The following is a 12,477-nucleotide window of genomic DNA, read 5'->3' as shown; positions in this document are numbered from 1 at the left end:
TGTCTGTAGGCCGCAGGGCTCCTGCCCAGCACTGCACCTACACTGCACTCAAGGAAGACAGAAAGGTCAATGTCAGTTTGCAGGGGGAGCAGGGAGGACGTGACACAGCCCTGAGAGCCGCCTCTGGCCTCGTCACACCACTCCTCTGCCTCCCACGTAGTGCACAGAGGGAAGCAGCAAGGGCTCAGAATGAAACTCTGGCACAGGTGGGCCCATTCACAGCTGCCGTGCAGACAAAATGGTGGGGACAGGGCCTGGGGAGAGCAGGGCAGGAGACAGGAGGAACAGCAGCCAGGTGGGGTGGGACACAGAGCCGTGCTCTCAGCCCCCCCTTGCTCTCACCGTTGTCCTGGATGATGCGCTTGAGGTAGTCGGCCATCAGCGTCCGCAGAGCCCGTTTGTAAGGCAGGCCCAGGCGGTGGGGAAAGACGATCGCAGTGTCCACCACTGTGCCATGGATAAGCTGCAGGGAGGGAGCAGGAAAGAACCTTGTTTATTTTCCTTCTCCCCCAGGGACGGGCACTCCTTAGGATTAACCACATGAACGCAATCTTCCGGTCAACCTTTCAGCTCCACGCAGCTCTGGTGCGGAGCTCCGGCCCAACCAGTCCTGCAGGAGGCTCTGAATGAAGCAAACCCCTCACTGCCTATCAACTCCCAAAGCCGTGCCAGCCAGCACACGCACGCCCTCACAGCCCTGCCTGCCTGCACACCGAGCAGCACAGCGCCGCTTCGGATCGCACAGCTCAAATCCAGGACAGGTTTATCCTCGCTGCCACAGCCTGGAGAAGCCAGCAGAGCCCTGAGGTGCGAGAGGGAAATCTGCACACCTGACCCGAGCTCTGCCATCCTCAACGCGTGGCTCAGACAACCTCATCCTTTCTCTTGACTCTTCCCAGCACCAGCTAACACAGCGTGACAGTTCCTGACCCCCTCAGTAACAGTTCCATCGCCCAGCTCTGCCAGTGCCTGCAAACAGCTGCAGCTTAACAGAAACAACCTGCAGCTTAACAGAAACAACCTGCTACGGCTCTTCGGAGTGTAAAACTGCCAACATTATGGATAATCTCCCTCAGACTGCAGTCAAGTTTGGCACCCACCCAGGCGCGCAACGATAATTACTTATGTAGATCAGGAAGACCGAGGAAGCAGGATAATGCAGCTTGAAATAAAAATTGAAATGCTATCACCATTTGGAGCTTGCCACGGCCATTAGTGAGATGTCGACTTTACTGCCACAGCCTTCAGCCATTACGACTCGACGTGGCACTGCCTGTCACACTGCTGCATCGCTCACAGCTTCGTCCTCTTGGCAGAGCCCTCCGTGCTGGGAGAAAGCCACGCTTCTGTAAGGCCAACGCAGTCACCTCGTGCTGATAGAACTGTAAATAATTTCTTTTTATGATGGTGATGAACCCTCTGAGAGGCCGGGGTAAAGGGTGCCACTGAGAGGTAAAGCACTTTGCATCCATTAAAACCTCCTGCTTCCGAACCAGCGCTGTGGGCTGGCGGTCACAGCTTGGCCACCGAAGCTGTGTGATAAAGGATGGCTGGATGAAGGCCCACGAGCACTGACTGCATGTTGGTTCCTGCTGCTGCATGATTGCCTCAGTGACCCCAGCCAAGCCCCCTAGGATCTGTGCTCTGAACGCAGCCCTCCCTCCAGGACAGCAGAGATGTGTGGACTAGACTGACGCAGGCCAGGCAGGAAACAAGAGAGCTGAAAGGTCAAAGCAGCTTGATCAAAGAACGCCACAAATCCCAGCAAACAAGGCAGAGAACTTCATGGGCGTTTTAAAATCAAGTGCAAAGGCAACAAAGAGACCTGAACTGCTTCTACAACAGCTGCTGCGGACACCCAGAGGGCACAGCAGATCCCTGGGCCTGCCCAGATCCCAGCTGAGCACAACGTGAGGCAAAGGGTGCTGACACCAAGAGGAGTCTTGGCTAAATAGATGTGGCTGAATGACAAAAGATTGAAGCTCAGTCCTTCCAGCCAGCCCTGCTCTGTTCACCTCTCCAACTGTCCTCCTGGGGACGGTCACTGGAGCTGTGCTGAGGTCACAAGTGACACACACGACAAATCCTCCATTCCTTCATCTTCCCACCAGCTCACAGGCAAGACAGACCCCTGAATCCTCCAGTTTGGAGATGAACATCTCCTAGTAGCAGTCACAGCAGTCACTAAGGTGGGGAAGAACCAGAGGGAGACTCCAATGCAAAACATGCAGATTACCTTTAGTGCAAATAAATCGCTCTCCAAGCTGTGCCCTATCAATATGGTGTCTGCACTGAACATGTTCAGCAGGACGGCTTGGACATCCCGCAGGGTGATGCTAGTGTTCTCCAGGTCCTCCTCTGTCACACCTGAGAACCTGCAGTGCAAAAACAGAGAGGAGGGCTTCCCTCACTGAAGGACCCAAATGGTTCCAGCCATCAGGAAGTGGAGGTCATGGGATTTTCAGCCAAGTGCTCAGAGGAATTCCCCCCAGGTTACTGGTGCTGACCCCCAGAAAGCTGTCCTCACCTGGTGTTGTAGTCCACCACCTTGGTGTCTGGTTTGACAAAGGTGTCATACACCACTTTCAGGTCAGAGTTGATCACCGTTACTCTCGTCAGCTCCAGTCCCTGCTTAGTGTAGCACTGCAAGCAAGAAAGCAGACATGAAAATAAACGTGTGCCGACCTCAGCACGGGGCTCACAGTGCTGCTGAAGTGCTGCAGCTCCCAAAACACAGCTGCTTCAGCACACCGAGGCCAGCCAGCAGCCCATGCTCGATGTAAACCAACTGGCTACCACTTGTCAAGAGTACATGTGGTCCTCAAAGGAAGCAGATGCTGCCAAAACTACTAAGAGCTAATTTCAACGTAAATTTAACATAAACCTCTGTGATTTAGAGTCCACGGAAAGGAGAGAAGGTGGCAGAGGAGAAGAGCTTTCCTTCTAACACAGCTTTCACCCAAAAGCCTCATTTTGTGCCTGTGCTGCTGATTGGGGACCCACCATCTCACAGTCTAACGCGAAGATCCCGGGGTAACCATCAGTCGTAGGCAACTTCTCAAAAGTCTTCACAAAGCCATCAAGGCTCTCTTTCCGCCCATCGTGGACATGTTGCTTGAAGGAAAAACAAAGGAGAAGTGTATTGAAGGAAGGAAGGGGCAAGAAACCAAAAACTCATTTTCAGAAGAGCCATCTGCTTGAAGAAAGCTATTTTTTACAAGTGATTTCTGAAGGTTAATGAGGATTAAGGGCTGCCTAGCAGTGGGTCTGAGAAGTTCCCCCTAAAAGCAGTGTGACCAGGTGCAAACCTGGTTCCTAAGTGAGATCAGAGCTAGAGGCACCCAAAAACAGCTCACATAGCAGCACTGCATCAAGTGCCTAAGCACGAGGAGATGGCAGCAGCTTTCAGTTCAGGGCAGCATGGCTGGGGAAGGCTCACACCGTGTTACTGCAGGGATCTGCTCTAACTGCTGGCTCCTGGCTCAGCTCGTGGCTGAGGCATGCCCAGCTGCAGGATTCTCCCATCAAACATCCCTGTCCAAGCACAGCCCACAGATGGCAGGAGAAACCAGGATAACAAAATGGCAGAAGACATCAATGCGTGCCTACAAATAAAAGCCACTGTATTCCAAAAGCAGGCAGCTCGCAGAGAACGGAGCTACTGCCAAGCAGTGCTCAGTGCAACCAACAAGGAGCATTTCCAACCACTTGTAAGCATCCCTGCTAGAGCTCTCAGGTCAGTATGCTTCAGCCTGGGAAAGCTCCCTGTGCTACCAGGAAAACTCAGGCAGCGGTTTCACCAATGGCCTGAGCCTCTGCAGGGCTGAGCTGCTGCCTCAAGAGCTGCTCCTGCTCCGTGCACAGCCACAGGTCACACATCACACTCAGCCTGTCCTGCTGCTGCTGACGGCCTGCTGGTGTCCTGCCCCACTGCAAGGAAGCAGGAACACTCAGCAGAGCGCAGGGCAGAGGCCGTTGCTGCCCTTTTGCCCACTTAGGTGGTTTCAGGTCAGGTGGAATTGCTGCACCACACCCCGCAGCGCCGTGCCCTCTGCTTCACTCCCCAGCAGCCTGATTGTTCTGCAGGTTTTGTTTATGCCCAGATCTCAACGCCGTGGTGCGTAATCACAGCGTGTGCTCAGCCTCCCCTTCCTGCTTCTCGATCAGCTCACCCTGCAAGGAAGCAAACCACACTTGGCAATGCCTGAGGATGAAGGCTGCAGAGGACAAACTGGGGCAGCAGAGCTGAAACCTGCTGGCAGAGAGGTAACCAAAAGTGGGGACGTGCCTCATTTTTGCACTGGTTATTACTGTGGGCACCCCCAGAGTCCAGAGAACTGCATCACTGGAAGCCAAGGAGGCAGCTGGACCACGTCAAGCTGATCTCTGCCTGCACCCAAAGCCAGCAATGCTCAGAGGCTGCAGGAGCAAGAAGCCACACTCAGCAATTCTGCATCTGTGCCCATGAATCTGATTGTTTCGATGAACAAATGAGTAGAGCACACCACCAGGCCAACAAATAGTAACCATTTACTTCCCCTCCAGCTTCACCTCTTCCCTCTCTCTGTAACCAAGCAGCGAAAGAAAAAAAATCACAAAAATCACAAAATCAGGTGTTTTTCTACAACAGTTGATGTTCTACAACTGCCCAGTTCTTCACCACTGAGAAGAAGGGAGGAAAGTTGTTTCTGTTCTTCAGACCTGAGAAGGAAACAGACTTGGTGCAACAAAGAGCAGCAGGCAGCAGCTCCCAGCTCAGCTGCTCGGTGCACAGCTCCCTCCTGCCACCTCCTGCCACACTCCCTAACTGCAGCACGACCCAACCAAGCAGGGAGTCATTCTCAAACACAACGCTCTTCTATGGCCAGCTGTGTGCATCCAGGAACTCAGAGCAGGTTCTCACTGTAATCAATTGCTTTTTCAATGCCCCTCCTCCAAAGCTGAATGATGCTGTGCTCCCTGGGAGCCCCAACATCCCAAAATCTCATGGCATATTCCCATCCTGAGCAGGCTGGGGACCCGGACTTTCAGTTTCCTGAAGGATTCAATTTGGATGAGAAAGCCAAGAAAGGCAGAATGCAGCAGGCTGTGGCAGCACAACAACGAGGAGGCAGATGTGAGAGGATGGCTGCACCCCGGAGCACTGGTGGCATGCTTCATTGAGTCAGAGGCTATTAGAGAGATTGTACGTTTCTTAAAAGGCCATGAGGTTTTATGGGCTACAACAGCCACGTAAAAACATGCAGAGAAGTCATGTTTTATAGCCTCATCAATTTCTCTCGACTTCCCTGCTGGGTATTTGTGAATGCTGATTAAAAAGAGATCCTAATTCCAAATGAAAAAGAAGTGGCAGCGTGTGTGATCCCCTCCATGCTTCAGGCTGGGCAGGGCAGGCATTTAGAGCCCGTGTGCTGACTGTTCTCTCTATTCTGATAAGCCTGGAATTTCACCCTACAGCTCCCTTCCCAGCCCCAGCTCCTGGCACAGCAATGAGGGCACACAGCTCTCCACAACCTGCAGGCCACTTTGCTGGCCCTGTACCGCCCAGGGACTTCCAAACCACAGCACAGCAAAATGCAAAGGTGCCAGGCTGGTGTCTAATGAAAGGCACTGTGCAGAGGTGTCCCAGACACCACTCAGCTCCATCAAAGGGCCCAAACTCCGGTCCTGAGCAGGATTTCCACTCTGCTTTCTAAGGCTGTGATCTTTTCCCCACCTTCCTGAAGGGAAGCAGTGCCTGGGATACCACAGACTGCTTGGGAAAGTTCCTCCCCTCGACACAACAAAGGACGTGTGGCATATGGAAAACTGGGAGAGGATTTGGCCTGCAGCAGGTGGTTACAGGGCACAGGGATGGGGGGGAGGGAGGAATAAAGGGAAAAAGGTTTTGGCACTCTGAAACTGAGTGAGTCTTGAGCGAGTCCTTAAAAGGAATTTCCTTATTTCTCACTTTTTCCTTGTTTCCCTGAAGAAGGCTGGATCCAAGCTTTTGCTGGGAGATTCAAAACACGTTTACATTTCGCTTGGAAAAGTGCTAAAAGAATCACATTTGTAAAATGGAAACCATCTCAGCTGCACACAGCTGCGATCCTCCCTCCTGCCAAACATTTAATTTTCCTACCTTTGTGAAGCAAAAGACATTTAAGAGGTGCTTGCTGCCCCTCCACACCCCCAAGGGAATCAACCACCACCGTATGCAGAGGACAAATGTCACTGAGAATCAGAAGGTGTTGCTCAACAACTCACCTTAGCAACCTGGCAGCCTGCTGAACCCACAGCTCCTGAGCAGCAGCTGTAATGAGTTTCCCATCCACCCGGCACTGAAAGAGCAAGAGCTAAGAGTCAAAGAGAAAAATCCCCTCAGCAAGACCTAAACTTTAGCTCCCCAGTGCAGAGGTGTCCCGGATGAGCACAGAAACAATAATTTATCAAGCAGAAGGGGAAAATTAAGTATGGATTCATGGTCAGCAACATAAGGGGCTTAAGATCCACTGACCATGGATGCTTTGGCAGAAAACTACAGAGCTCACTCAAACTAGGCTAGCATCTTGCTGCAAAGGAGTTGATCCCAGACCAGTGAGCCCCATCAGGCAATGAGGCCTTGAGCTCTCAGGTCTCCTAGCAGACTTATTTCTCAAAAGACACAGGCAGTTTGTTGTTCCCTTAATCTTTTTCTTTTTTTTAAAGCTGAAATAACCACCTCTGTCCCAGCCCCACTGTCACATCTCAGGGACTCTTCCACTACTCCTCAGCAGCTCTTTGCAAGCCTGTGCCACCCAGTGACAAAACCAGGAACTGCCACGACCTGCGAGTGAGGAGCTCCAGAGCCACAAAACGCTCCACAGCAACTCCAGCCCCAGACATTTGGGGATGTAGAGCACATCCAGCACGCAGCTGAGCCCTCCCTGACAGATGTACCTCTCTGCTTGCGCAGCCTCCCCCAGTGATGGACGCACTCCTCCTTGCGGATGCAGCTTCCAGAGGCTGAGACCATGTACTCAGTGCCACAGCGACAGCAAATCCTGCAGGAGGCTTCAAGGGAAGAGAGAACTCAGTCAGGTTGCTGCAAATCCTGTACCTGCTCAGTGTGGCCAAAGCACCAGTGGATCCATCCCGCTCCTCAAAGTCCCACAGCTCACTGGAAGAGGTGAATACTGCTGATTAAAAGGATGCCAAAGATGGATTCTCAAACTCCCATGAAGGCACAGCGATTCCTCTAAAATGCAGCCCAGCACAATTCACCCCAAACCACCTCTCAGAGCCAAAAGTAAAACTGCCTGTTGGCTTTGACATGTAACATTTGCTCCAACAGTTCACACTTGCTGTGTCGCTTCTCCATCCCCAGCAAACCACGTTGTGCTCCAACACAGTTATTTCAAGAACCAGGATAAATAAGTAAGTCTGGACACTGGAGCTCGTGAGGCCTGGTTTCCAGGGGGCTGTGACACTGCCAAGTGATGTTCAGTTGGTACAGCTCCTCTGCTAGGATTCCCTACAACACACAGCACAGTGCAGCCCTCCAAGTGGGGACTTCTCCCTCCTGCCACCTGCACTCTCAGTAGTGCCCACAATTCAAAGAAGGGAAATGCAAAACAGCCCAGACAAGGAGGTGTCTGTCGTGCACCTGCTTTCCCAGCAATTCCCCGAGTTGCAGCACACTGCTGCTTTGCACAACACCTGTCTGGTCCATCCCCACCTGCTGACCGTGGTCACAGCATTAACAGACTGGTTAGAAAGAAGAAAAAACTCAAAAATCCTAAAATATCTGTAGGAAATCAGAGAAGCAGAACCAGCAACACGATCTCAGCCTGCCAGCTGCTGTACACAGTCGTAGCTGAAGAGAAGGGCTCACACAAATGCAGTACTTAACAGTGTTAATGTAAGAGAGCTTTCATAAAGGTTGCTTCAGCAACCACAGGACAAATGTAGACACAAGGTGTTAACATGGATGAGCACTTAACACACTTCAGCAGTGTCTCTCCAAAGAGATGCTCAGAGGAGCCTGACAAGGCACCTCACAATGCACCCTATGTATGTATTTTATCCCTCCTGCATCACGGTCTGCCCCATTCAGCTTTTGAGAAGCATCAGTCCTGCTGCAGGATATCAGAAAATTCAGACAGAGGATCCCACCCTGCCCAGGGGAAGCCTGGCAAATGCTTTGTCTGGTTGCCAAAAGGGCTCCTGGAAACCACTTTGCCCAGCACTGCCCAACAACCACACCAAAACCGTGCAGCCAAAGCAGCACAGCACGACCCAGACTGGTGCTGCTCTGTGGCACCATCACAGCAAGCTGTATGCAGAGACCCAAAAAAATCATTGCCCAGGAAGAGGAGAGCATCACCAGGTGCTGACCAGGAGCTTCTCCTCCCCACCACCATAACAGGGCTGGAGTTTGTCTAAGTGAAAAATCCTAAAAATCCCTGTCTGCACAGCTGCACAACACGTGGCAACACGAGCAAAGGCAGCTCCATGCTGAGAGCAGAACATCTCCATACAAAGAGACGTGCTGCACGTAGGACAGGCGCCTCCCTGCACCTGAGACACAGGCAGCAGAGAGTGCAGAATGAAGCAGCCCAGCTTACAGTCAGTGCTCTTCTTCTCTTCTGCTGTGAAGAGGACGGCACGGCCTGGCTTCTCCGGGTGAGGCATGGGGTAACCATTTTCCTTCAGCTGCTCCTCAGTCATGAGATACTCCTTCAGCCGACGGTACAGGGCAGCTCCTGCAGGCATCAAACACAACCATGAAGCCAGACCACAGAAGCAGGTGCTGTTTTCTCTTCAGCTTTTCTGCCTCACCAACACACCTGGTAGGAACTCCCCCGATTCACACTTTACTTTCAACTGCCCTTGTTCAGTATTGACAGTGGCACAAGCTGACTGCCACCTCTCCCAACAACCAGCACTAGGTTGGGCTATCTGGAAAGCAGGACTGAAATCCCTCCCAAGGGCCCCATCTTCAGGCACAAGGGAACAAGGGAAGCCTCATGCCTGTAACGTTCCCCGTGCTTTAACTGATCGTTTGTAACACAGCCCACAGAATACTCCTCAAAGGCTGCCCACAGCTAGCTAAAAAACTCCTTATCAGAAGCTTTTTCCTGCTGTTGATTTCTGACTGTTTCACTCCACAGAGCAGCTGTAACTTCTCTGCTCGATAGCTCTTCTTTCAGTGCTGTTAAACCCCTCCAATATTGCTGTGCACCCTTTGATGTAGCTTAGATGAGCTATAGGGCCCTTTCAAGCTTTCCTCACGTCAATTCCTTCTGCTCCGTGGCATCCCTGCCTCTTCTCTGATCTCCTCAGCAATTTGCCCATATCTCTTGGCAGCCTGAATACCCATAAACAATTTGACCCAAAGTGAACAACGCTTGTGGCACAATCCTTTGGCTACTACATGACCTTACTATGACATTCCTAAATGTGAAAATGAGCCCTGCAGAGCAGATGGAGATATCAGTGCGTTTGCCTTTCATCTGAGGGGCACAAGACAAAGTAATCCTTCAGGGGAGGAAAGTTAAAGTAAAATCGAGATAGAAAAAAAGCCACGGGTCAGTAATACCCAAAACACAAGAGGCAGTTCTGAACAGCAACCAACACTACATCAAAGCCACATGGCCAACATCAGCAAACCCACAGCCCAGAGCAGGGAAGCAAGAAAGGTGCTAACCAGCACCTCATACCTCACAACTCAGCCCCCCCAGGTAAATATCAAAGCTCTTCATGCACCAGCAAGGTCCTGCTCTTCCCACTCAGCGTGCTGTACCTCCAGCTAGAATTTCCAGCTGACAGCTTTGCAGGAGCAGGGTCTTACCTGTTAAATCCTCTGCTTTCAAGCTCCCTGATCGGTTTAGGGTGAAGCTGGTCTTAGCAGCAAGCTTCCCTCCCAGCACAGCTTCGTGGGACACCACCTTCTTGTTACTTGTTTCTGCAGCGACAAGAGGGAAGAAGCAGAACAGGACAGAGATGAAATACTCAGATGCAACTCTGGAAGAGTGAGTGATTTCAGCCCTCCAGTTTCGGGCACAGCACACAGGCAAACAGAGGATTGTATCTATCCTCTTGCATTCCCTGCTCCAGAAATCAGTCTGTGTGCAGTGGTGCAGTGCTCCTAGCTTACTCCAGCACTACAGGGAGATTTCTGCTTGCACTCTCAGCCCGCTGCAACTTTTTAAGGGCAGAGGAGGACATTTTTTACAGCTCCCCAGGAGACTCTGGAAGCTCTACCTGCTGACTGCACACACCAAGCTGCCATCCTGAGTGAGAGCACAGAGAGGGGCTGAGCACCGACACAACTCGACCCATCTGCAGTGAGCAGCTTTGTTGGGTGCCCACAGGCCAGACTCCCACACCGCATCTTTCACCTTCCTTCAGAAAGGCCTTCGGAGCTGTGGAGTGTGCTCAGCACATCAGATAATGGCAGATAGGTGCTTTTTAGTAATCATTAACTGGCAGCCCTCTCCTAAAGGCCAGCCTCCCAAGTCCAGCCGCTCTGACTAATGGCTAAGAAGGTAATGAAGACAGAGGGGAGAAAAGGGAAGAGACTGGGGAAAAAAAATTCACAAGACCAGCACAAATTGATTGTTTAATGTACCCTCTCGAGAGCCAATAATGAAATGTCTTAACCCTCTTCGTTTCTCTCTTGAAGCTTAATGTGTGTAACAGATTTCTGCGGTGATGGACGAGTCTATCACTTTGAAGGTATCATGTGAAAGTTACTCCATTAGCAGGGCTTTTCATTTTATAGAACTTGTGCTAAAAAAAAAAAATAAAATAATCCATGTGGCATTATCTCCATTTAGGCTCAGACAGCCAACAAAGCATTGCAGGACTCGCCTCTTGAAGGCCCATTAAAGCTTGCCAGACTATAAAAAGCTAACTGGAGTTGTTTGCCTTTCAGCATAATGCTTCTGAGAAATGGGTCTGTCTTTTCAACAAGTTTCTCTCCGTGGCTTCTAATCCAAGCAGGGCTCCTTATTAAACCACAAACGTGGTACGTACTGTTCGTACTGGAGGGGGAATTGGGCACGAGGCTCCTGAGCTTCTTCAAGGTGTTCACTGCCACGTTCAGGTAGATGTTGCGACTGGTGCTGCGTTCATAAGCCACCTTCTCTTCTGCCAGAGCCTGCAAACAGTGCAATTCGTTACCATGTGCTCTGTTCCCACTGCTGCTTTGGGAAAATGGGGGAAAGCAAAGAAATATTTGCATCTCAAAATGCAGAATCCAAGTACCAGACTCCAAAGCATAATTGTGTCTCAGCACTGATATACACTGAATCTTGGACTGCCAAGAAAAAACCTATTTTAAATGATGCTCCAGAAGCATTTTTGTATAAAGCTCTCCCTTAGGTTAACAGGGCACTGAGGAACTGCTTGGGAAAGGCTGCTTTCCTCACTTCAAGGGCAGCACAAAGGAAAGACAAAGCTCTGAACTGGACAACAAAAAAAAGAAGTTTGGACAGCAGCCATTCCTTGAGTGCGATAGGAATGTTTTCCCTAAGGAGCTGCAAAGGCAAAACGTTACCAAAAATATAAATGTCCTCATCTGCTTTGGTTACAGAACACACCACAGTGCCCTGTGCTGGCCCAACTAATAGCAAAGCCAAAGTTTTCCAGTGAAATACATGAGATTCTCAATTCTGCTTTTGGAAATCTTACTGTAATATTCCCTGCTGGCAGAAGGCTCCTCACATTCTGCACTGTTCACAGGCAGGAAGCTCTGCCAGTTACATCCATCCTGCTTCCACCGAATGCTCAGACTGCAGGATGTTTGTATCACTGCAAAGGGTTTCTTTTTGTCCAGCTCAGCCTCAATGCACCCTTAAGCCCCTCTTCTGGGCGTAATGAAAACGCTGTGTGCTCTCCTAATGAGGATGGGTTTTCCTATTGGAAACACCCAGTGGAATTCTATTTTCTGTTGCCCTGTTTGGAATTATTTGACATTCACCTTCTCTATAGAGACACAGGTAGGAGAATATCCTGGTTTTGCTGCCATTTCAGAAGGTCTCAGCCAAAGCACAGGGCTCCATATGGAACTACAGACATCACTCACATGAAGCAAGCACCAGTACAGACCTTATCAAAGGCTTCCTGGGAGGAGGAGCAGAACTTCAGGCACTCATCAATGAAGAGATTGAGATATCTTTGACGAATGTTTGTTGGGACTTTAGCACCAAATTCTGTGGGAATAACAGGCCTCTGTAAGCTGGCGCTCTAGAGATGAGACAGAGAGAGAGAAAGAGGCTATTTGGGGTTTAACAAACACAACACCTCGAGACTCCCATTTTCTGTTGCATTATTCACTTCCTTTCTGAAAATCTGTCCAGAGCTAAAAGTAACACAAATCACTTCTGGTTCTAAAAACACTGCTTGAAGCTTCTGTGTCCTTTCAGTATTTGAGCTGCTTCAAGGTTTCGTTACACAACTCCTCCAGCTGCACAGCAGCATTATTCACAGCCCTGCATTTGCATAGACAAGCAT

At 50.6% G+C, this 12,477-nt stretch overlaps 1 protein-coding gene across 2 annotated transcripts in view; it reads right to left on the bottom strand.

The window, feature by feature from the left end:
* Positions 1-12,477, bottom strand: part of REXO1 (RNA exonuclease 1 homolog) — a 33,153-nt gene that overhangs the window by 2,127 nt on the left and 18,549 nt on the right. For both annotated transcript variants that reach the window (XM_042891476.1, XM_042891478.1), the window contains exons 6-15: positions 12,073-12,210; positions 10,999-11,122; positions 9,812-9,925; positions 8,586-8,723; positions 6,919-7,032; positions 6,247-6,320; positions 3,004-3,114; positions 2,528-2,643; positions 2,237-2,375; positions 343-463 (exon numbers count right to left, since the gene is read on the bottom strand). In XM_042891476.1, the coding sequence (XP_042747410.1) occupies positions 343-463; positions 2,237-2,375; positions 2,528-2,643; positions 3,004-3,114; positions 6,247-6,320; positions 6,919-7,032; positions 8,586-8,723; positions 9,812-9,925; positions 10,999-11,122; positions 12,073-12,210 (1,189 nt within the window). The remainder of the gene's footprint in view (positions 1-342; positions 464-2,236; positions 2,376-2,527; positions 2,644-3,003; positions 3,115-6,246; positions 6,321-6,918; positions 7,033-8,585; positions 8,724-9,811; positions 9,926-10,998; positions 11,123-12,072; positions 12,211-12,477) is intronic.

Source organism: Lagopus leucura, unplaced genomic scaffold, assembly GCF_019238085.1.
Source record: "Lagopus leucura isolate 7727_CA_CO unplaced genomic scaffold, USGS_WTPT01 145-9_obj-0_obj, whole genome shotgun sequence".
Classification (NCBI taxonomy): Eukaryota; Metazoa; Chordata; class Aves; order Galliformes; family Phasianidae; genus Lagopus; species Lagopus leucura.
This window is presented reverse-complemented; position numbering and strand designations above follow the sequence as displayed.